Source organism: Entelurus aequoreus, linkage group LG09 (genome assembly GCF_033978785.1).
Source record: "Entelurus aequoreus isolate RoL-2023_Sb linkage group LG09, RoL_Eaeq_v1.1, whole genome shotgun sequence".
Classification (NCBI taxonomy): domain Eukaryota; kingdom Metazoa; phylum Chordata; class Actinopteri; order Syngnathiformes; family Syngnathidae; genus Entelurus; species Entelurus aequoreus.
In genome coordinates, this window is record NC_084739.1 from 6,032,736 (window position 1) to 6,058,629 (window position 25,894).

Consider the following 25,894-nt stretch of genomic DNA (forward strand, 5'->3'; position numbering starts at 1 on the left):
TATAGACACTTACATCATGTGTTGCCTTCATTATAACACTTTTATAAGACTTTTAAAGTCATTTTGATAGTAAGATAATATAGTTAATATAGACACTTACATCATGTGTTGCCTTCATTATAGCACTTATATAAGACTTTTAAAGACATTTTGATAGTAGGCTAATACAGCTAATATAGGCACTTACATAATGTGTTGTCTTCATTATTAACACTTATATAAGACTTTTAAAGTCATTTTGATAGTAGGCTAATATAGACACTTACATCATGTGTTGTCTTCTTTATAACACTTATATAAGACTTTTAAAGTCATTTTGATAGTAGGATAATATAACTAATATAGATACTTACATCATGTGTTGCCTTCATTATAACATTTATATAAGACTTTTAAAGTCATTTTGATAGTAGGCTAATATAGCTAATATAGACACTTACATCATGTGTTGTCTTCATTATAACACTTATTTAAGACTTTTAAAGTCATTTTGATAGTAGGCTAATATAGACACTTACATCATGTGTTGTCTTCATTATAACACTTTTATAAGACTTTTAAAGTCATTTTGATAGTAGGCTAATATTTTTAATATAGACACTTACATCATGTGTTGCCTTCATTATAGCCCTTATAAAAGACTTTTAAAGTCATTTTGATAGTAGGCTAATATAGCTAATATAGACACTTACATCATGTGTTGCCTTCATTATAACACTTATATAAGACTTTTAAAGTCATTTTGATAGTAGGCTAATATAGGCACTTGCATCATGTGTTGCCTTCATTATAACACTTATATTTAAATTTTTCGCGTCTCCCGACAGATTTTTTTTTTTTTTTTTTGGTCCAATATGTCTCCTTTAAACATTGTGGGTCGCCGAGCCCTGGTTCCAGTGCCACCCGGGCAGCATTGTTGGTGTGTTTACTGCTTTTAGACAGATAAGCCAGTATAGAGCGGCACTCAAGATAGCCTTTTAAAATGTCCTAAACCCATTCATCTTTTTACGGCGTACTCTGAGCAATCAGGAAGTGCACACCACGCTGCGGTCCATCATTCCAAATGACAGCCCCCCCCCCCCCCCCCCAACACAAATTAACGCTAAATCCAAAATGTTTACACTCCTTTCACACTATAAAGTCCACCTCATTTTGGCGCAAATCAAAAAATGTGGATTAGAAAAGTAATGTATTTGTAAAACACATTGCTTGTGCAATAGCGCAAGAGGGTAAGTGCGGCACATTTGATGGCAGAGATATATAAAAGGAGACACCGGCAAAAGAAAGAAGTGGGTCATTGTGGTTCCGCTAATAGAATCCTAGACCGACTCCAGGGAAAATGACAAAATCAATCACTCGCCAAGCCTCTCAAACAAATCTCTGATACAGCAATGGCCTATAAAGGAGAGACCACTACTGCATTTTAATAGTAACTTTAACAGTCCCTTGCTCAACTTAAACCGGGTCGTGCAGCTACCCGCGGCTCCTTAGCGCCGCCCTAGTGGCTCCCTGAACCTTTTTGATTGATTGATTGATTGAGACTTTTATTAGTAGATTGCACAGTACAGTACATATTCCCTTAAGGGTGTAACGGTGCACAAAAATTTCAGTTCGGTACGTACCTCGGTTTAGAGGTCACGGTTCGGTTAAATATACATCCATCCATTTTCTACCGCTTGTCCCTTTTGGCATTTTTTGTTTATTTATTTACCAAATTTGTAAACAATGGCTTTATCCTTTTAACATTGGGAACACTATAATAATTCTGCCCCAAAAATAGAGATAGCTGTGTGTGTGTGATGGCTGTGAGCCACACACAGGGTCCATTGCCAGCGTTCATGTGGTCAACATATACACTGTAAAAAAAAAATCCTATTTTTATGGTTAATTTACTCTAAATTTCTACGGTAATTTTTCTATTTTTTTTAAATCGTTTATAAAGCTGTAGAATTGAAGACATTATCTGTAAATAAACAATCCGCCTGTTATTTTAAGTAGGGATGTGGCCGATAAATGCGTTAAAATGTAATATCGGAAATTATCGGTATCGTTTTTTTTATTATCTGTATCGTTGTTGTTGTTGTTTTTTTGTTTGTTTTTTTATTAAATCAACATAAAAAACACAAGATACACTTACAATCAGTGCACCAACCCAAAAAACCTCCCTCCCCCCATTTCTTTCTGTTATCAATATTCTGGTTCCTACAATATATATCAATATATATCAATACAGTCTGCAAGGGATACAGTCCGTAAGCACACATGATTGTGTGTGCTGCTGCTCCACTAATAGTACTAACCTTTAACAGTTAATTTTACTCATTTTCATTAATTACTAGTTTCTATGTAACTGTTTTTATATTGTTTTACTTTCTTTTTTATTGAAGAAAATGTTTTTAATTTATTTATCTTCATTTATTTTATAATTTTTTTTTAAAAGTACCTTATCTTCACCATACTTGGTTGTCCAAATTAGACATAATAATGTGTTAATTCCACGACTGTATATATCGGTTGATATCGGTATCGGTTGATATCGGTATCGGTAATTAAAGAGTGGGACAATATCGGAATATCGGATATCGGCAAAAAGCCATTATCGGACATCCCTAGTAACAACCGAATACGTTTTTCAACGTGCTTAAGTCGGGGGTCCACGTTAATCAATTCATGGTTCATCTTCTTCCAGAGATGTGTGAAAATGGAAAAAGATGAAGAAAAATAAATACATTTTGCTTTAATATATTTTCTGTGGGAAAACAAACATGACACAAACTTTCCTAATTGTTGGAAATCCCACAGTTTATGTTAAACACGCTTTGCTGATGAGAGTATTTGGAAAGCGCCGTTTCCTACGAATTTCAGCGATCCTTGAACGCCTCGCAGTTTGTTTGCATGTGCAACTTTCTCCAACGCTGCCACAGAAAGACGTGTTTTACGCCGCTCATTCTTTGTCTCATCAGTGGCCTAGTGGTTAGAGTGTCCGCCCTGAGATCGGTAGGTTGAGTTCAAATCCCAGCCGAGTCATACCAAAGACTATAAAAATGGGACCCATAACCTCCCTGCTTGGCACTCAGCAACAAAGGTTTGGAGTTGGGGGTTAAATCACCAAAATGATTCCCGGGCGCGGCGCCGCTGCTGCCCACTGCTCCCCAAGGGGATGGGACAAATGCAGAGGACACATTTCACCACATCTAGTGTGTGTGTGACAATCTCTGGTACTTTAATCTTTAATCTTTAATTTTATCCACCAAACTTTTTATGCTGTGCGTAAACTGAAACTGAACTGAATGCACAAAAGTGAGCTTATTGATGTGCTGGAGTGCTAATCAGGCATATTTGGTCAATCTAGGACTGCACGCTAATCGATGCTAACATGCTATTTAGGCTAGCTGTATGTACATATTGCATCATTATGCCTCGTTTCTAGGTGTATTTGAGCTTGTTTCATTTCCTTTATTTATGTCCTCTGTGTATTTAATTTATATGTGCATGTCTCATGACACATTATCTGTATGTAATGTTGGCTGCATTTCTGATATTTAATACAACATTTCTGTCAACAAAGATTTGCATCAGCCTTTGATAGTAGGCTAATATTGCTAATATAAACACTTACATCATGTGTTGCCTTCATTATAACACTTATATAAGACTTTTAAAGTCATTTTGATAGTAGGCTAATATAGCTAATATAGACACCTACATCATGTGTTGCCTTCATTATAACACTTATATAAGACTTTTAAAGTCATTTTGATAGTAGGCTAATATAGCTAATATAGACACCTACATCATGTGTTGCCTTCATTATAACACTTATATAAGACTTTTAAAGTCATTTTGATAGTAGGCTAATATAGACACTTACATCATGTGTTGCCTTCATTAAAACACTTATATAAGACTTTTAAAGTCATTTTGATAGTATGCTAATATAGACACTTACATCATGTGTTGCCTTCATTATAACACTTATATAAGTCTTTTACAGTCATTTTGATAGTAGGCTAATATAACTAATATAGACACTTACATCATGTGTTGCCGTCATAATAACACTTATATAAGACTTTTAAAGTCATTTTGATAGTAGGCTAATATAGCTAATATAAACACTTACATCATGTGTTGCCTTCATTATAACACTTATATAAAACTTTTAAAATCATTTTGATAGTAGGCTAATATAGCTAATATAGACACCTACATCATGTGTTGTCTGAATTATAACACTTATATAAGTCTTTTAAAGTCATTTTGATAGTAGGATAATATGGACACTTACATCATGTGTTGCCTTCATTATAACACTTATATAAGACTTTTAAAGTCATTTTGATAGTAGGCTAATATAGACACTTACATCATGTGTTGCCTTCATTATAACACTTATATAAGTCTTTTACAGTCATTTTGATAGTAGGCTAATATAACTAATATAGACACTTACATCATGTGTTGCCGTCATAATAACACTTATATAAGACTTTTAAAGTAATTTTGATAGTAGGCTAATATAGCTAATATAAACACTTACATCATGTGTTGCCTTCATTATAACACTTATATAAAACTTTTAAAATCATTTTGATAGTAGGCTAATATAGACACTTACATCATGTGTTGCCTTCATTATAACACTTATATAAGACTTTTAAAGTCATATTTATAGTAGGCTAATATAGCTAATATAGACACTTACATCATGTGTTGTCTTAATTATAACACTTATATAAGTCTTTTAAAGTCATTTTGATAGTAGGATAATATAGACACTTACATCATGTGTTGCCTTCATTATAACACTTGTATAAGACTTTTAAAGTCATTTTGATAGTAGGCTATTATAGCTAATATAGACACTTACATCATGTGTTGCCTTCATTATAACACTTGTATAAGACTTTTAAAGTCATTTTGATAGTAGGCTAATATAGCTAATATAGACACTTACATCATATGTTGTCTTCATTATAACACTTATATCAAACTTTTAAAATCATTTTGATAGTAGGCTAATATAGCTAATATAGACACTTACATCATGTGTTGCCTTCATTATAACACTTATATAAAACTTTTAAAATCATTTTGATAGTAGGCTAATATAACTAATATAGACACTTACATCATGTGTTGCCTTCATTATAACACTTATATAAAACTTTTAAAATCATTTTGATAGTAGGCTAATATAGCTAATATAGACACTTACATCATGTGTTGCCTTCATTATAACACGTATATAAGACTTTTAAAGTAATTTTGATAGTAGGCTAATATAGCTAATATAGACACTTACATCATGTGTTGCCTTCATTACAACACTTATATAATGCTTTTAATATTTTGCGGCTCCAAGCAGATTTTTTTTTTTTTGCTGTTGTATTTTTGGTCCAATGTGGCTCTTTCAACATTTCGGGTTGCTGACCCCTGACTGAGACCAAATGTGACGGATGGAAGCGGGTGTAGACGACCATAAACACAGGCGCCATTGAGCGTGACAGCATGACCTCGTGCGTTGCAGCCATGCATGCAGTGTTGCACATAAAGGGATTGATGCACACTTCTGGGCAAACAAATAAATGGAAAATTTCAACATGGCCTTCGCAGTTATTGCTCCAGCCATAAAAATACTAAATCCTACATGCCATTGACTTGCTGTGACAGGAAAAACCCAAGAGGGAAACAAAGCAGTTTTTTTGTGATATACACTATATTGCCAAAAGTATTTGGCCACCCATCCAAATGAGCCGCTTTCAGTGATTTCCAGCGTGGAACTGTCATAGGATGCTACCTGTGCAACAAATCCAGCCGTGAAATTTCCTCGCTCCTAAATATTCCAAAGTCAACTGTCGGCTTTATTATAGGAAAATGGAAGATTTTGGGGAACAACAGCAACTCAGCCCCCAAGTGGTAGGCCACATGAACTGACAAGAGAGGGGTTAACGGATGCTGAAGCGCATAGTGCCAAGACTTTCTGCACAGTCAGTTGCTACAGAGCTCCAAACTGCATGTGACCTTCCAATTTAGCCCACGTACAGTTTGCAGAGAGCTTCACGGAATGGGTTTTAATGGCCGAGCAGCCGCATCTAAGCCATACATCATCAAGTCCAAATGCAGTGGTGTAAAGCAGTGGTCCCCAACCTTTTTGTAGCTGGGGACTGGTCAACGCTTGAAAATGTGTCCCACGGACCGGGGGAGGGGGGTTAAGGGGGGGGGGGGGTGATTTTTTTTTTTTTTTTTTTTTTTTTTTTTTATTCATTTATTTTTTTTCATAAAGAAATACAATCATGTGTGCTTACGGACTGTATCCCTGCAGACTGTATTGATCTATATTGATATATAATGTATTTATTCTGTTTTTTATGTTGATTTTATTTTTTTTATTTTTTTTTTTTATTCATTTTTTTTTTAATTTAAATTTCTTGCGCCGGTCCGCGGACCGATTGGTACCGGGCCGCGCAAGAAATAAAAAAATTAAAAAATAAAAAAAAATTATTTTTTTTTGGTCCCGGTACCAATCGGTCCGCGGACTGGTACCGGGCCCAGTGGTTGGGGACCACTGGTGTAAAGCACGTCACCACTGGACTTTAGAGCAGTGGAGACGCCTTCTCTGGACTGATGAATCAGGCTTTTCCATCTGGCAATCTGATGGACCAGTCTGGGTTTGGAGGTTGCCAAGAGAACGCTACATTTCGGACTGCATTGTGAAATTTGGTGGAGGAGGAATTATGATTATTTTTTATTTTTTTTTCAGGAGTTGTTCCAGTGAAAGGATCTTTGAATGCTCCAGGGTGCCAAAACAGTTTGGACAATTCCATGCTCCCCAACCTTGTGGGAACAGTTTGGACCAGTGCACAAAGCAAAGTCCATAAAGACATGGATGACAGAGTCTGGTGTGGATGAACTTGACTGGCCTGCACAGAGTCCTGACCTGAACTCCAATAGAGCACCTTTGGGATGAATTAGAACGGAGACCGAGAGCCAGGTCATCAGTATGTGACCTCACCAATGCGCTTTTGGAAGAATGGTGGAAAATTCCTATAAACACACTCCGCAACCTTGTGGACAGCCTTCCCCAGAAGAGTTGAAGCTGTAATAGCTGCAAAAGGTGGACCGACGTCATTTTGGGTTAGGAATGGGATGGCAATTCCAGTTCATATGTGAGTCAAGGCAGGTGGCCATTTATTTTGGCAATATAGTGTATGTGATAAATGAGAGAACAGAATGAAGTCAAAAAAAGAAGTAAAAATGACTTCAATAAAATTAATAAATGTGGAATTAAAGCAAAATCAAAAAGGTGAGACTTATGGCTGCTCTTAAAATATCTGCAGGTTCTCCAGGCAAGCTGTTCCATAATCAATAACGTGCCGCAATGTTTTCCGCAGAGAGCGCGCAAATAAGACGATATGTCATCTATTAAGCCATCGCCGCGTCACTTGTGCACCCACTGCTCGCTAACCGCCACTTATTTCATCATAGAGCTCCACGGGAACTACTAGAAATGGACGGGGGGGGGGAAGATAACATAACATAGAAATATCATATTTTTTTTTAGATGTGTTCTTTAAAAAGCACCTCTTAACCAATAGTGGGTGATTCAGCGCTGATGAGTTGGAAAGTGGCGTTCAGCCGGCCATAACAGTTTGTGTGAGTCACGGTGTGTGTGTGTGTGTGAGGCTTTTAGCGCACTTTTCTCCACAAGCGACGAAACCTCATCATTTTGCAGAAAAAAATAAATAAACCTTGAGTGGGATTGTAACAGAAAAAAATAAATAGTTTTTATTCCTGCAAGATGCAATGCAGGGATTTCCTGGTATCCGTTGTTAACGCTATGGACAAAAAAAAGTACCTAATAATAGCCATAAAAAACACCTAAAAGTGAAGTGAAGTGAATTATATTTATATAGCGCTTTTCTCTAGTAACTCAAAGCGCTTTACATAGTGAAACCCAATATCTGAGTTACATTTAAACCAGTGTGGGGGGATCAGGTGGGTAAAGTGTCTTGCCCGACGACACAACGGCAGGGACTAGGATGGCGGAAGCGGGAATCGAACCTGGAACCCTCAAGTTGCCGGCATGGCCGCTCGACCAACTCAAGCTATGACGCCCCCCCCCCCCACCCCAGTCACCGTAGTTTGTTTACATGTACAATTTTCTCCGACGTTCCCACAGAAATACAAGTTTTATGCCACTCCTTTGTCTCATTTTGTCCACCAAATGTTTTATACTGTGCGTGAATGCACAGAGGTGAGCTTTTATCCACTGAATGGATAAAAAAAGCATTCAATTAGTATGGCAGAGTCTGGTGTGGATGAACCCAATATCTAAGTTGGCTGCTCTACCAACCCGAGCTATGCCGCCCCCCACCACCCCCACCCCCCACACCACCAACCCCCGTCACTGTAGTTTGTTTACATGTACAATTTTTTCCCTCAGGAATACAAGTTTTATGCCACTCCTTCTTTGTCTCATTTTGTCCACCAAATGTTTTATACTGTGCGTGAATGCACAAAGGTGAGCTTTTATCCAATGAATGGATAAAAAAAATCATTCAATTAGTATGGCAGAGTCTGGTGTGGATGAACCCAATATCTAAGTCACATTTAAACCAGTGTGGGTGGCACTGGGGGATTCAGGTGGGTAAAGTGTCTTGCCCGACGACACAACGGCAGGGACTAGGATGGCGGAAGCGGGAATCGAACCCGGAACCCTCAAGTTGCCGGCACGGCTGCTCTACCAACCCGAGCTATGCCGCCCCCCCATCACCGTAGTTTGTTTACATGTACAATTTTTTCCCACAGAAATACAAGTTTTATGCCACTCCTTCTTTGTCTCATTTTGTCCACCAAATGTTTTATACTGTGCGTGAATGCACAGAGGTGAGCTTTTATCCAATGAATGGATAAAAAAATAATTCAATTAGTATGAATTACGTTTGTTTCACAGCAAACTTGGGGGGGGGGGGGGCGGGGGGGGGGGGGGGGGGGTGACAAGAAATTTTGATAAAAAATCATTCAATTAGTATGGCAGAGTCTGGTGTGGATGAACCCAATATCTAAGTCACATTTAAACCAGTGTGGGTGGCACTGGGGGGTTCAGGTGGGTAAAGTGTCTTGCCCGACAACACAACGGCAGGGACTAGGATGGCGGAAGCAGGAATCGAACCTGGAACCCTCAAGTTGCCGGCACGGCCGCTCTACCAAACCCAAGCGATGCCGCCCCCCGTCACCGTAGTTTGTTTACATGTACAATTTTTTCCCACAGAAATACAAGTTTTATGCCACTCCTCCTTTGTCTCATTTTGTCCACCAAATGTTTTATACTGTGCATGAATGCACAGAGGTGAGCTTTTATCCAATGAATGGATAAAAAAATCATTCAATTAGTATGGCAGAGTCTGGTGTGGATGAACCCAATATCTAAGTCACATTTAAACCAGTGTGGGTGGCACTGGGGGGTTCAGGTGGGTAAAGTGTCTTGCCCGACAACACAACGGCAGGGACTAGGATGGCGGAAGCGGGAATCGAACCCGGAACCCTCAAGTTGCCGGCACGGCCGCTCTACCAACCTGAGCTATGCCGCCCCCCACCCCCGTCACCGTAGTTTGTTTACATGTACAATTTTTTCCCACAGAAATACAAGTTTTGTGCCACTCCTTCTTTGTCTCATTTTGTCCACCAAATGTTTTATACTGTGCGTGAATGCACAGAGGTGAGCGTTTATCCAATGAATGGATAAAAAAATAATTCAATTAGTATGAATTACGTTTGTTTCACAGCAAACTTGGGGGGGGGGGGGTTGGGGAATGACAAGAAATTTTGATAAAAAATCATTCAATTAGTATGGCAGAGTCTGGTGTGGATGAACCCAATATCTAAGTCACATTTAAACCAGTGTGGGTGGCACTGGGGGGTTCAGGTGGGTAAAGTGTCTTGCCCGACAACACAACAACAGGGACTAGAATGGCGGAAGCAGGAATCGAACCTGGAACCCTCAAGTTGCCGGCACGGCCGCTCTACCAAACCCGAGCGATGCCGCCCCCCGTCACCGTAGTTTGTTTACATGTACAATTTTTTCCCACAGAAATACAAGTTTTATGCCACTCCTCCTTTGTCTCATTTTGTCCACCAAACGTTTTATACTGTGCGTGAATGCACAGAGGTGAGCTTTTATCCAATGAATGGATTAAAAAAAGCATTCAATTAGTATGGCAGAGTCTGGTGTGGATGAACCCAATATCTAAGTCACATTTAAACCAGTGTGGGTGGCACTGGGGGGTTCAGGTGGGTAAAGTGTCTTGCCCGACAACACAACGGCAGGGACTAGGATGGCGGAAGCGGGAATCGAACCTGGAACCCTCAAGTTGCCGACACGGCTGCTCTACCAACCCGAGCTATGCCGCCCCTCCCCACCCCCGTCACCGTAGTTTGTTTACATGTACAATTTTTTCCCACAGAAATACAAGTTTTATGCCACTCCTTCTTTGCCTCATTTTGTCCACCAAATGTTTTATACTGTGCGTGAATGCACCGAGGTGAGCTTTTATCCAATGAATGGATAAAAAAATAATTCAATTAGTATGAATTACGCTTGTTTCACAGCAAACTTGGGGGGGGGGGCGGGGGGGGAATGACAAGAAATTTTGATAAAAAATCATTCTATTAGTATGGCAGAGTCTGGTGTGGATGAACCCAATATCTAAGTCACATTTAAACCAGTGTGGGTGGCACTGAGGGGTTCAGGTGGGTAAAATGTCTTGCCCGACGACACAACGGCAGGGACTAGGATGGCGGAAGCGGGAATCGAACCTGGAACCCTCAAGTTGCCGGCACGGCCGCTCTACCAACCCGAGCTATGCCGCCCCCCCGTCACCGTAGTTTGTTTACATGTACAATTTTTTCCCACAGAAATACAAGTTTCATGCCACTCCTTCTTTGTCTCATTTTGTCCACCAAATGTTTTATACTGTGCGTGAATGCACAGAGGTGAGCTTTTATCCAATGAATGGATAAAAAAATAATTCAATTAGTATGAATTACGTTTGTTTCACAGCAAACTTGGGGGCGGGGGGGGATGACAAGAAATTTTGATAAAAAATCATTCAATTAGTATGGCAGAGTCTGGTGTGGATGAACCCAATATCTAAGTCACATTTAAACCAGTGTGGGTGGCACTGGGGGGTTCAGGTGGGTAAAGTGTCTTGCCCGACGACACAACGGCAGGGACTAGGATGGCGGAAGCGGGAATCGAACCCGGAACCCTCAAGTTGCCGGCACGGCTGCTCTACCAACCCGAGCTATGCCGCCCCCCCACCCCCCGTCACCGTAGTTTGTTTACATGTACATTTTTTTCCCACAGAAATACAAGTTTTATGCCACTCCTTCTTTGTCTCATTTTGTCCACCAAATGTTTTATACTGTGCGTGAATGCACAGAGGTGAGCTTTTATCCAATGAATGGATAAAAAAATTATTAAATTAGTATGAAGTTTCACAGCAAACTTGGGGGGGAAAAAATGAAAAGAAATTTTGACCAAAAAGTGATGCAATTAGTGGGAAACTAATCGCTTTAAAGAATTAATGCATTTGACTAATGAATCAAAAACGGTCGTGACATTGCTGGTTTTATGAGCAGTGGAGCATGTTCGGCAGCGTGCACACCCAGAGTACTTACAAGCAGACACGGTGTGCAGACAGAAAAGTGTGAATTATAGATACAGAGAAAAATAGATACAGTGAATTGTTTTCCTAATTGTAAATCTTTTCTTTTTGTAATATGTAGTAATTTAAGATCATGTATGTGTTTGTATAGACTCACAGATAGTACTGTGCATGTTTTAAATACACACAATTTTATTAAAATATAGGAAAAATGTTTTTTTGTAGTGAATTAATCTATTGGTTTATCATCATACCACCAATTACTGTACAAGAGTGAACTTATAGTCATAATTTAAACCCATACATGTGTTTTTATAGACTCAAAGATAGCACAATGCATTTGTTTTTAAATATAAACAATTTTATTAAAATATAGATAAGTACTACAAAAATAGATACAGTGCTTTTTTTCCCTAATTGTAAATCTTTTCTTTTTGTAATATATAGTAATTTAAGATCATGTATGTGTTTTTATAGACGCATTGATAGTACAGTGCATGTTTTAAATATACACAATTTTATTAAAATAGATGAAAAATGTTTTTTTGTAGTGAATTAATCCATTGGTTTATCAGCATACCACCACTTACTGTACAAAAGTGAACTTATAGTCATAATTTAAACCCATACTTGTGTTTTTATAGACTCAAAGATAGTACTATGCATATTTTTTTAATATATAAACAATTTTATTAAAATATAGAGAAGTCTACAAAAATAGATACAGTGCATTTTTTTTCCTAGTTGTAAATATATTCTTTTTGTAATATATAGTAATTTAAGATCATGTATGTGTTTTTATAGACTCACAGATAGTACTGTTCATGTTTTAAATATACACAATGTTATTAAAATATAAAAAAAATATTTTTTGCAGTGAATTAATCCATGGGTTTATCAACATACCACCACTTACTGTACAAGAGGGAATTTATATTCATTTGTTGTGATAGTACAGAGGACTACGATAACATTAATTGCTGTAAAATATAAGGACATCATCATTTGTAACAATCATATTACAATACATTTTTATCACAGCAATTTACTGCGATAAAATACTATCAAATGCTTTGAAATCCTGTTCAATCTTACACTGTACAGTAGTGAAGGGATTCATATGGCCCCAATTCCTGGGTGGATCTCGCGTGAGAGGAAGACAGGCGGTTAAACATTTTTTGCAATGCAGTCTGCTGAAAATGAGGGAAAGCGCCACTCTACCTAGCAAAGTCGGAATTGCCACAAAACACATTCTACTTTGCGTACGTTTCGTGTGTCAGGTAAACCGCGACGAACGCTGCCAGATGCAATCCCCTCGCTACTGTATCTTATAAAACCTCGCTTGACCGCATTCCCAATGGGAAGCCCATCCATCCATCCACCCGTTTTACTACCGCTTGTCCCATTTCGGGGTCGCGGGCCAACGGAGAGCCACGTTGTGCAAAATAAAGCTCGTACCCGGCTGTCTTTTTGGAGCCGCTGTCTGCCGCGAGCGCTGCGTTTGCTCCGTCTCTTGGCGGAGTCCTGGGGGTAAAGGTGGTAGAGCCCCTTTCCAAAGGTGACCTGCACAAGGGAAGAAAAAAAAAACATACAGTGAGTGGTGTGGTGTTCGGGTCCGTGGGACCCCTTTTAATTTTTTATTAAAAGAAAAATGATACAATTAATTCATTTTTCAAACTGAGACTCATTGACTTTGGCTCATTTTCTGTGAAGAACATATATCAGAATACATATTTAATGACCACACACCATACACCCTCCCCACCCCCCCTACACATTTCTATTACATCCAATCCAATCCACTTTATTTATATAGCACATTAAAAAACAACAAAAATGTTTCCAAAGTGCTGCACAACAATATTAAAAACAATACTAAAAACAATATTGAAATATTATCCTTAGCTCCACCAATGACTGAATAACAACAGAAAATAAATAAATATAAAACCAATATAAAAACAACAAAAAAATATATATGATTAAAAACTATTTTAAAGGGTAAAACCAATTAAAACAGTAAATAGTTACATATAAGATGTCCGGGTCCACTGGACCCGGGGCTAATAAAAGTGTGGAAATTGATGTTATGTGTACCACACACACACACACACACACAGCAGGCCTAGACAGGAGGAGGACAGAGAGTGTAGGTACACAGAAAATCAGAGGATCAAAATGTGCGAGAAAAAGAGAGCAGACAGTGTTGACCAACAATGTTGCAACCTTGTGTGGGAACCGCACAAAAAAAAGAATCCCTGTGGGATGCAGAAACTGGCGGAGAAATTTTCCGTGCAACGTTCATATTGTTGTTACTCAGCCAGCGTTTGTGGGTCTGATGGACCCGTTGCATTTCGTGGCTTTTAACGCCTCACAATCTTTTACGTTAAAATACTGAACAGATGTTTATTGGGATAAGGTAAACATCTGTTCAGTATTTTAACATAAAAGTGTTTGATTGTGAGGCATCAAAAGCCACAAAATGCAACGGGTCCATCAGACCCACAAACGCTGGCTGAGTACAGGGCCGGCCCGTGGCGTAGGCCGTATAAGCAAATGCTAAGGGCGCTGTCCATCAGGGGGCGCCACGCCAGTGCCACAAATGTTGGAGAAAAAAAAAAAAGTTGGTACTGTTATTTCTAAATACAAAAAATAATCCCATGTTAATTAAAATGCAAAGTAAAGCCTATTTAATAGAAATATTATTTGTTACAACATTACGCCCCTCCCCCCGCACGGTGCGCCCCCTCCCTTCCCGTATCATGACTCTTTATGGACGTCACCACATCAAAAAATCAACACAAGATGTCAAAACGGCCAAAACTGTCAGGTGCCCAGGGAAGAAAAAATAGAAAAGAAGAGGAGGAGAAACGAGAAAAAGACAGAGGTAGCGGGTAGGTAACGTAAGCCTACATGAAATTATTTGTCTGTTACAGAATGTGATAGTATTAAGCTAATGTTACATGATTCGGCAATTGCTAATCAATAAATAGCTAGTTCTGTTTTAAACGTCGGGTTAATATTGTGGAGGGGGCTAAATTTTTATGGAAAATAATAATGTAACGTTAGGTAATTACAGTACTACCACCTTACATTCCTCAGTGACATTTGTATTACATCTTTTAAGCAGGTGTTTTTTGTTTACATTGTTATTGCCTTCTGGTTAGCTAATGTTTGCCCTGCAGGTAATAGTCACTTTTCCACCCCTTTATATATTAGGTATAGTTGTAAGCCTAGTTGTTGAAGTGCACATCATTAATGTTAATTAAGCAATATCACATGAGAGGGAATGCTGTTTTTTAATTTGAGCACTGCTATGATTCGGTTAAAGATAATCATAACATAACATTCTCATATAATATGTTAATTTGCTTTCTTTAAGTAAAAAAAAAGGTCAAAGACAAAGCTATTCGGTTTCTTGTGAGTATATACACTTCACTGCCGATGTGGGGGGGAGGGGGGGGGGGGGCGCCACCTAAAATCTTGCCTAGGTCGCCAGATTGGTTAGGGCCAGGCCTGGCTGGGTAACAACAATATGAACATCACACAAGGGTTAAGGTGCTGGATATGAGAACGGGTTGAACGTGTGCACCAATCGGCTTGTCATCGTCAAAGATGGAGGAAGGGCACGGGACAAGGGCACTGATTTCCAGGCTTTCATAAAAAGGTGGGGGTCCTTTTTTTCTATTTTAAGGCCCCGTGCTGGAATCGAGCCTAATGCATCTGGAGAGCCTGGAAATGAGATGCATCGCCCCCCCCCCCCGAGGCTCCGTGCTTGGATTAAACACCCCCCTTACGCTTGAGAACAGCCCGGGTGGCAGGTCAACCCTCGCCATGAATGTTATTCGGCAACGACAACGAGGGTTGGGGAACAGAAATTGCACATGGACTCTCGTGTTGACGTCCACTTGTTAATTAAGCCACAATGGAAGGGAGTTCAAACACTGCCGCCATTGTTTAATGGTGCATATCCCACCCGGGCAAATATAGCCGCCGATTACATAACCGATGAGGCGGGAGGGAGCGAGGGAGGAGAAGAGGGGGTGGGGGGTGTTCTACTGTACAAGAAAATGAACCGGCAATCAGAAGAGAAAAAAAATGCTGCATAGCAAATATGACAATAATAAAGTGCAGATTGACACGTTCTTTTTTTTGCCCCGATGGAGAGAAATGATCCGGCGCCGGGAGTCGGAGGAAGCTCACACGCCTCACTGCCTGCACAACAACACCCACTCACCCCCCCCACCCCCCCACCCCCACTCTCCTCAACCAATCTATTTTGGCAGGCCCTCACACGGTCAAAGAAAGGGTGGCAATCATGGTTTTAGGCAGCCGCCATAAAAGCCTTGTTAGTATTTTTGCACGTCTTAGCGGAGTATTTCATGCCGTGTGGTCAGGCGGGAAGAAATGTCATGCAGGGATGGAGGAGTGTGTTTGTGTGGGAGGGATGAAAAATATATTTTTATAATACTATTTTTTGAAGTTTTATTGAAGTCATTTTAAAAAATATACTAAATTAAATACCAAAAAAAATGATTAAAAATATATATTTTTTGTGATATTACCTGTATGTGTATTTTATAGACACATAGAGATAATTGTAATTTTTTTAAATGTACAAACAATTATTAAAATATTTTTTAAAAATATATGCAATTTTTTTGCGTAACTTTTAGTTTTAAAAAAATGGATTCACATTATATGATCTTTTTTATAGAGGCATATATAATACTGTACATTTTTAGCTGTGCAAAATTTAATTAAAATATTCAAAAATAGAGACGGCGCGTGTTTTTTTTCTACCGATCGTCAATGTGTTTTTGTAAAATACAGTAACCTAAGCTCTCTATGTGGTTTTGTTTTTGACATACTGAGAGTACTGTGCATTTTTAAATACACACAAATATACAAAATTAGATTAAAATACATAAAAATATTACCAAAAATGCGTACAAGGCATTTTTTTTTTACCAATAGTCAATCACTTTTTTGTAATTTACAGTAATGTAAGCTCTTTGTGTGTTTTTGTGCATTTTTTAAATATACACAATTTTATTTAAATATAGAAAAATACTATAAAAATACATAAAGTGCATTTTTTTTTACCAATTGTCAATAATTTGTTGTAATTTACTCATTTAAACCCATGGATATGTTTTTTTAGACTCATAGATAGTACTGTGCATTTTTTAAATATAAACAATTTTATTAAAATATAGAAAAGTACTACAAAAATAGGTACAGTGCATTTTTTTCCTAACTGTAAATCTTTTTTTGTAATATATAGTAATTTAAGATCATGTATGTGTTTTTATAGACTCATAAATAGTACTTTGCATTTTTTTTAAATATACTCAATGTTATTAAAGTATAGAAAAATAGTATAAAAATACATGCAGTGCATTTTCTTTACCAATTGTTAATATTTTCTTGCAATTTAGTCATTTAAACTCATACATGTGTTTTTATAGACTTATAGCTAGTACCAGGCATGTTTTAAACATACACAATTGTATTAAAATTTAGGAAATTACTACAAAAATAAATACAGTGCATTTTTTCCTAATTGTAAATCTTTTTTTTTTTGTACTATATAAAAATTTAAAGGCCTACTGAAAGCCACTACTAGCGACCACGCAGTCTGATAGTTTATATATCAATGATGAAATCTTAACATTGCAACACATGCCAATACGGCCGGGTTAACTTATAAAGTGACATTTTAAATTTCCCGCTAAACTTCCGCTTGAAAACGTCTATGTATGATGACGTATGCGCGTGACGTCAATCGTTGAAACGGAAGTATTCAGACACCATTGAATCCAATACAAAATAGCTCTGTTTTCATCTCATTATTCCACAGTATTCTGGACATCTGTGTTGGTGAATCTGTTGCAATTTGTTCATTGCATTATGGAGAAAGAAGCTGAGCAAGCAAAGAAGAAAGTTGTCGGTGCGAAGCGGAGTATTTTGCGAGGGAAGTCAGCGACACAAAACAGCCGGTGTTTCATTGTTTACATTACCGAAAGATGCAGTCAAGATCGAAGAACTCGGACAACAGAGACTCTTACCAGGAGGACTTTGACTTCGATACACAGACGCCTGTAGAGAACTGGGACAACACAGACTCTTACCAGGATTACTTTGATTTGGATACACAGACGTGGTACCGTGAGTACGCAGCTGCGCTTCCAAACATTTGATCGCTTGCCCGTACGTGCGTGTCACGTACGTAACTTTGGGTAAATATATAAGCTTTATGAACCTTGGGTTAGGTGAACGGTCCTTTGGGCTGAGTGATTGTGTGTGTTGTGCAGGTGTTTGAATTGTATTGGCGGGTTATATGAATGGGAGCTAGAAGCTAGGAGCTAGGAGCTAGCATAACAAACACCTAGGTGTTTGTTATGCGGGATTAATTTGTGGCATATTAAATATAAGCCTGGTTGTGTTGTGGCTAATAGAGTATATATATGTCTTGTGTTTATTTACTGTTGTAGTCATTCCCAGCTGAATATCAGGTCACCCCCGCCTCTCACAGCATCTTCCCTATCTGAATCGCTTCCACTCCCCACTAGTCCTTCACTTGCACTTTCCTCATCCACAAATCTTTCATCCTCGCTCAAATTAATGGGGAAATGTCGCTTTCTCGGTCCGAATCGCTCTCACTTCTGGCCGCCATCACTGTAAGCAGTAGGGAACTTTGCGGAAATGTTTAACTGAATACGCCACGCTACTTCCGGTAGGGGCAAGGCTTTTTTTTGTCAGATACCAAAAGTTGCGATCTTTATCATCGTTGTTCTCTACTAAATCCTTTCAGCAAAAATATGGCAATATCGCGAAATGATCAAGTATGACACATAGAATAGATCTGCTAGGCCCGTTTAAATAAAAAAAATTCATTTCAGTAGGCTTTTAAGCCCGATGCTATCACGTTAGCTCCGTAGCTAAAGTGCTTCGCCGATGTATTGTCGTGGAGATAAAAGTCACTGTGAATGTCCATTTCGCGTTCTCGACTCTCATTTTCAAGAGGATATAGTATCCGAGGTGGTTTAAAATACAAATCCGTGATCCACAATAGAAAAAGGAGAAAGTGTGGAATCCAATGAGCCAGCTTGTACCTAAGTTACGGTCAGAGCAAAAAAAGATACGTCCTGCACTGCACTCTAGTCCTTCACTCTCACGTTCTTCATCCACAAATCTTTCATCCTCGCTCAAATTAATGGGGTAATCGTCGCTTTCTCAGTCCGAATCGCTCTCGCTCCATTGTAAACAATGGGGAAATGTGAGGAGCCTTTCAACCTGTGACGTCACGCTACTTCCGGTAGGGGCAAGGCTTTTTTTTATCAGCGACCAAAAGTTGCAACTTTATCGTCGATGTTCTCTACTAAATCCTTTCAGCGAAAATATGGCAATATCGCGAAATGATCAAGTATATGACACATAGAATGGATCTGCTATCCCCGTTTAAATAAAAACATTTCATTTCAGTAGGCCTTTAAGATCATGTATGTGTTTTTTTTTTATAGACACACAGATAGTACTGTGCATTTATTAAAATATAGAAAAATACTACAAGAAATACATACAGGGCATTTTCTTTTGCAAATTGTCCCAAAAAAATTGAGTAATTTGCAGTAACCTATACTTTGTATGTGGTCTATTTTTGTTATTGACACATAGATGGTACTGTACATTTTTAAACATGCAAAATTTGATGAAAATATTAAAAAAACACTACCAAAAAAATTGAAAGAAAAGGTGAGATAGGTAGATAGATAAATAGATAGATAGATAGATAGATAGATAGATAGATAGATAGATAGATAGATAGATAGATAGATAGATAGATAGATAGATAGATAGATAGATAGATAGATAGATAGATAGATAGATAGAAAGATAGATAGATAGATAGATAGACAGATAGAAGGATAGATAATTTAAAAAAAATGCAGGCTCAGCTCCTCATGAGAGATATATAAAATCAATGGGGGGGTTTAAGGGGGTATAAAAAAATTATATAAAAATGTAAGATCATGTATGTGTTTTTATAGACACACAGATAGTACTGTGCATTTATTAAAATATACAAACATACTACAAAAAATACATACAGGTCATTTTATTTTGCAAATTGTGAAAACGTTTTTTTTGTAATTTACAGTAACCTATACTTTGTATGTGGTCTATTTTTTTTTATTGACACATAGATGATACTGTACATTTTTAATTACACTACCAAAAAATACATAGTTTGAAAAAGTGAGATAGATAGATAGATAGATAGATAGATAGATAGATAGATAGATAGATAGATAGATAGATAGATAGATAGATAGATAGATAGATAGATAGATAGATAGATAGATAGATAGATAGATAGATAGATAGATAGATAGATAGATAGATAGATAGATAGATAGATAGATATATAGATAGATAGATAGATAGATAGATAGATAGATAGATAGATAGATAATTTAAAAAATGCAGGTTCAGCTCCTCATGAGAGATATAGAAAGGGGGGGTTAAGGGGTATAAAAAAAAAGATAGGCTGTATGAAATAATTGATTGTCATGTAAATAAAAAATGGTTGCATGTATTTTCTGTTTGTTTATTTCTGTTGTTAGAGAGAGAGACTGAGCGGGGATGCTTTTGTGGCTTCCTCCTACAGCATCCCGCTCCAACCCTGCCATGGGGTGGACGTGACGTCACCACCGGCTGCAGAAAGTGCAATGAAATCAAAAGAAAAAGCCAAAAGAGCCCGCCAAAGACACCACGCGTGACAGCAGTCGGTTACCGGCAACTTACCTTGCGTGCACTCTGGTAGCCGTACTGGGCTGCAAGTTGGCGCGCCTCCTCCTCCGGCGCCTCCTCGCTTAGCTGGACCACGACGTGCTCCGTGGACCGCTGCCTCTCCGCAGCCTGCGACGCCAGCAGCATCGTGGGCAGCAGCAGCAGCAGCAGCAGCAGCGGCGTCCACCCTGCGCGCGTCCCGTGGCGGGGAGATCCACGCATCGTGACCAGGGTTGATAATTGCCAATGCCTTCCTTTGCCCTCCACCGCGTCTCTCCCTGCCTGCCGTCGTTCTTGGCGTCTGGACGCTCCCGGTGAGAGATGAGGATGAGGAGGAGGAGGATGACGAGGAGGAGGATAATAAGGAGGAGGAGGGAGGAATCACCGGTTTTGCGCGCGCATCTCCTGGATGAGACCCCTGGAAATTGGTGTTTCCTCTCCTGCTGCGGGTCGGGTGGGGGTCTCGTTGTGTGTGTGTGGGTTGCGTGGGGCAAACGCGTGCATCCTTGGCTCCGCCTTCTTACCTCCTCCACGTCTGTATTTCATTTTGCGAGGGTGTGCGTGACGTGCCGTGGTCCAATGAGCTCAGGCGGGTGTGTCCAGTTATTGCTTCACTTTTCAGGACCTTGGACAGCTCCTTCACAACAGTACGAGGCAGTGGTCCTTAAAGGCCTACTGAAAGCCACTACTAGCGACCACGCCAGTCTGATAGTTTATATATCAATGATGAAATATTAACATTGCAACACATGCCAATACGGCCGGGTTAACTTATAAAGTGACATTTAAAATTTCCCGGGAAATATCCGGCTGAAACGTCGCGGTATGATGACGTATGCGCGTGACGAAGTCCGAGTAACGGAAGTTATGGTACCCCGTAGAATCCTATACAAAAAGCTCTGTTTTCATTTCATAATTCCACAGTATTCTGGACATCTTTTGCAATTTGTTTAATGAACAATGAAGGCTGCAAAGAAGACAGCTGTAGGTGGGATCGGTGTATTAGCAGCGGACTACAGCAACACAACCAGGAGGACTTTGTTAGCCGCGCTAGCCGCGCTAGCCGCGCTAGCCGCCGACCTCACCTTGACTTCCTACGTCTCCGGGCCGCCAAACGCATCGGGTGAAGTCCTTCGTCCTTCTGCCGATCGCTGGAACGCAGGTGAGCACAGGTGTTGATGAGCAGATGAGGGCTGGTTGGCGTAGGTGGAGAGCTAATGTTTTTAGCATAGCTCCGTGCGGTCCGGTTGCTAAGTTAGCTTCAATGGCGTCGTTAGCACAGCATTGTTAACCTTCGCCAGCCTGGAAAGCATTAACCGTGTATTTACATGTCCACGGTTTAATAGTATTGTTGATTTTCTATCTATCCTTCCAGTCAGGGGTATATTTTTTTTTGTTTCTATATGCAGTTAAAGCACGATGCTATCACGTTAGCTCGTAGCTAAAGCATTTCGCCGATGTATTGTCGTGGAGATAAAAGGCACTGAATGTCCATTTCGCGTTCTCGACTCTCATTTTCAAGAGGATATAGTATCCCAGGTGGTTTAAAAATACAAATCCGTGATCCACAATAGAAAAAGGAGAGAGTGTGGAATCCAATGAGCCAGCTTGTACCTAAGTTACGGTCAGAGCGAAAAAAGATACACCCCGCACTACACTCTAGTCCTTCACTGTAACGTTCCTCATCTACGAATCTTTCATCCTCGCTCAAATTAATGGGGTAATCGTCGCTTTCTCGGTCCGAATGTCTCTCGCTCCATTGTAAACAAAGCGGAATTGTGAGGAATCCTTTGTCTTGTGACGTCACGCTAATTCCGGTAGGGGCAAGGGTTGTTTTTATCAGATACCAAAAGTTGCGATCTTTATCGTCGTTGTTCTATACTAAATCCTTTCAGCAAAAATATGGCAATAAATAAAAACATTTAAAGGCCTACTGAAATGATTTTTTTTAATTTAAACGGGAATAGCAGATCCATTCTATGTGTCATACTTGATCATTTCGCGATATTGCCATATTTTTGCTGAAAGGATTTAGTATAGAACATAGACGATAAAGTTTGCAACTTTTGGTCGCTGATAAAAAATAAAGCCTTGCCTGTAGCGGAAGTAGCGTGACGTCACAAGCTGGAGTGCTGCTCACATTTCCCCATTGTTTACACCAGCAGCGAGAGAGATTCGGACAGAGAAATCGACGATTACCCCATTAATTTGAGCGAGGATGACAGATTCGTGGATGAGGAAAGTGAGAGTGAAGGACTAGAGTGCAGTGCAGGACGTATCTGTTTTCGCTCTGACCGTAACTTAGGTACAAGGGTTCATTGGATTCCACACTTTCTCCTTCTTCTATTGTGGATCACGGATTTGTATTTTAAACCACCTGGGATACTATATCCTCTTGAAAATGAGAGTCGAGAAGGCGAAATGGACATTCACAGTGACTTTTATCTCCACGACAATACATCGGCGAAACACTTAGCTACGGAGCTAACGTGATAGCATCGGGCTCAAATGCAGATAGAAACAAAAGAAATAAACCCCTGACTGGAAGGATAGATAGAAAATCAACAATACTATTAAACCGTGGACATGTAAATACACGGTTAATGCTTTCCAGCCTGGCGAAGCTTAACAATGCTGTTGCTAACGACGCCATTGAAGCTAACTTAGCAAGGGGACCTCACAGAGCTATGCTAAAAACATTAGCGCTCCACCTACGCCAGCCAGCCCTCATCTGCTCATCAACACCCGTGCTCACCTGCGTTCCAGCGATCGACGGCGCGACGAAGGACTTCACCCGATCATCCGTGCGGTCGGCGGCTAGCGTCGGCTAGCGCGTCTGCTATCCAAGTCAAAGTCCTCCTGGTTGTGTTGCTACAGCCAGCCGCTAATACACCGATCCCACCTACAGCTTTCTTCTTTGCAGTCTCCATTGTTCATTAAACAAATTGCAAAAGATTCACCAACACAGATGTCCAGAATACTGTGGAATTTTGCGATGAAAACAGAGCTTTTTGTATGGATTCAAAGGTGTACCAATACTTTCGTTTAACTAGTGACATCACTCGCATACCTCATCATACAAAGACGTTTTCAACCGGAAGTTTAGCAGGAATTTTAAAATTGCACTTTATAAGTTAACCCGGCCGTATGGCATGTGTTGCAATGTTAAGATTTCATCATTGATATATAAACTATCAGACTGCGTGGTCGCTAGTAGTGGCTTTCAGTAGGCCTTTAACCTTGTTGGAGGTACCGAACCCCACCAGTTTCATATGCGCAATCACCGAACCCTTCTTTAGTGAAAATAGAATTTAATTTTTTTCAAATTCAAGACAAAGTTATATGTTTTTGGTAACACTTTAGCATGGGGAACATATTCTAAGTAACAAAGACTTAATTTAGACGCGTGTAAGAAGGTGCGCTTGTTTTATGTCTCTGTGAGAAGGAGAGGCAGGAAGAGTGAGAAGAGCCTGCAGTGTAATGCCAGCAGCTAAAAGCCACGTGTGCCCGCCCTGAGATCTTGTAGGTTGTGAGTTCAAACCCCGGCCGAGTCATACCAAAGACTATAAAAATGGGAGCCATTACCTCCCTGCTTGGCACTCAGCATCAAGGGTTGGAATTGGGGGTTAAATCACCAAAAATGATTCCCGGGCGTGGCCACCGCTGCTGCCCCACTGCTCCCCTCACATCCCAGGGGTGATCAAGGGTGATGGGTCAAATACAGAGGTTAATTTCACCACAACTAGTGTGTGTGACAATCATTGGCACTTTAATAACACCGCAGTTGATTTTTGGAAGTGAGATCGATATCAACGAAACACTTTTTTCAGTGTAAACTGAGTAAATGCACTTTTGTATTAAACATTTAGAAAAACACAAGGATTAACTAACAAAAGCCATTTTCCCCCAGTAGTGTTTTATATCTTGCAAGATACAGTTATTAAAACCAGCACGATTAGACATCATTACTTTCATGGCCTGTGGTTTTATGCTTAGTCCTCACATTCCTGGTAATGGGAGATGCTGCAGTATGGCATATTTTAGTCCTACTGCATATGCTCTTTTTTTTTCTTTTCTCGAGTTCCTCATAACCTCTGCTCTTTTTTTAGGGACTGACGTCCAGTCACAGCCGCGTGACCTTCTAGAATGTAGAAACAGTCCCCATAGAGTGTAATCGGTCATTTGAATGTGAGCAGCAGCCCGCACAAAAGGTGTTTTATCATTGTTCACTCTTCCTGTCTTCCTTCTGACAAATCAGTACATTCAATTGAAGAAAAGGCTTTGTTTATGTTTATATATGTCTATGTGTGTATAAACCATGCACATCTACCACAGTGCTTGGGTAATATTCCACAATGTGCATGGATCTGCTGAAAAGAAGAAGAACGTGTTTTCCATAAGTGGATGCTGTTGTTTACTAATCACCGTTCGCAGCCTCTCCGGAGGTTTCCTCCCACACGACTGCCACTCTGCAGTCAAGGGATTATTTATTTTGCTCGGACCAGACGAGCAACTCCACTGTGTTTCACTTTGGAAAAACACGTGCTGAAGATTTAGAATTTGGAGTCTTTGTCATTTTCCAGGTCAATCATTTTCCAAACTGGTGGATAACGGAGCATGGACCGCCGACAGTGCTTACAAGTACGTATGTTGCACAAAATTGTAATAAAGGTACCTTGTTAACTTGTTGCTTCTGTGGCGGAGGGTGTTACAAAATTATAGAAAAAATTCCCAATCCAGACACATAAACTAGCTACAGACTAAGTATTATTGGAGCAAAAACACGGCATACGCATATTCCCGAACTGTGTATGATCAAATCCGTGTTGTAATTTGTGTGTCTGTGTTTAGATTTGTGTGTCTGCGTAAAAACGTGTCGTGATCTCTGTGTCTGTGTTTGGATTTGTTGTAATGATAAAATTTACGAAACATTTGTATTCATATTTTTGTTACATGGTTGCTTTTTTGTCGTTATTTCATGCAGATCTGATTACAGAACACAGATTGGGATACACTTTTGCAAATAAATATATATATATATATATATATATATATATATATATATATTATATATATATATATATATATATATATATATATATATATATATATATATATATATATATATATAATATATATATATATATATATACATATATATATATATATATATATACTATATATATATAATATATATATATATATATATATATATATATATATATATATATATATATATATATATATATATATATATATATATATATATATATATATATATATATATATATACATATATATATATATATATATACACTACCGTTCAAAAGTTTGGGGTCACCCAAAAAATTTTGTGAATAGCCTTCATTTCTAAGAACAAGAATAGACTGTCGAGTTTCAGATGAAAGTTCTCTTTTTCTGGCGTTTAA

General features: G+C 39.0%; 1 protein-coding gene across 1 annotated transcript in view; it reads right to left on the reverse strand.

The window, feature by feature from the left end:
- LOC133657082 (neuroendocrine convertase 2-like) overlaps nucleotides 1–20,816 on the reverse strand; it is a 69,159-nt gene extending 48,343 nt beyond the window's left edge. Inside the window, exons 1-2 of the mRNA XM_062058004.1 lie at nucleotides 20,481–20,816; nucleotides 13,128–13,232 (exon numbers count right to left, since the gene is read on the reverse strand). Of these exons, the coding sequence (XP_061913988.1) occupies nucleotides 13,128–13,232; nucleotides 20,481–20,687 (312 nt within the window). The 5' untranslated portion in view covers nucleotides 20,688–20,816. The remainder of the gene's footprint in view (nucleotides 1–13,127; nucleotides 13,233–20,480) is intronic.
- Between the last annotated feature and the right edge of the window lie 5,078 nt (nucleotides 20,817–25,894).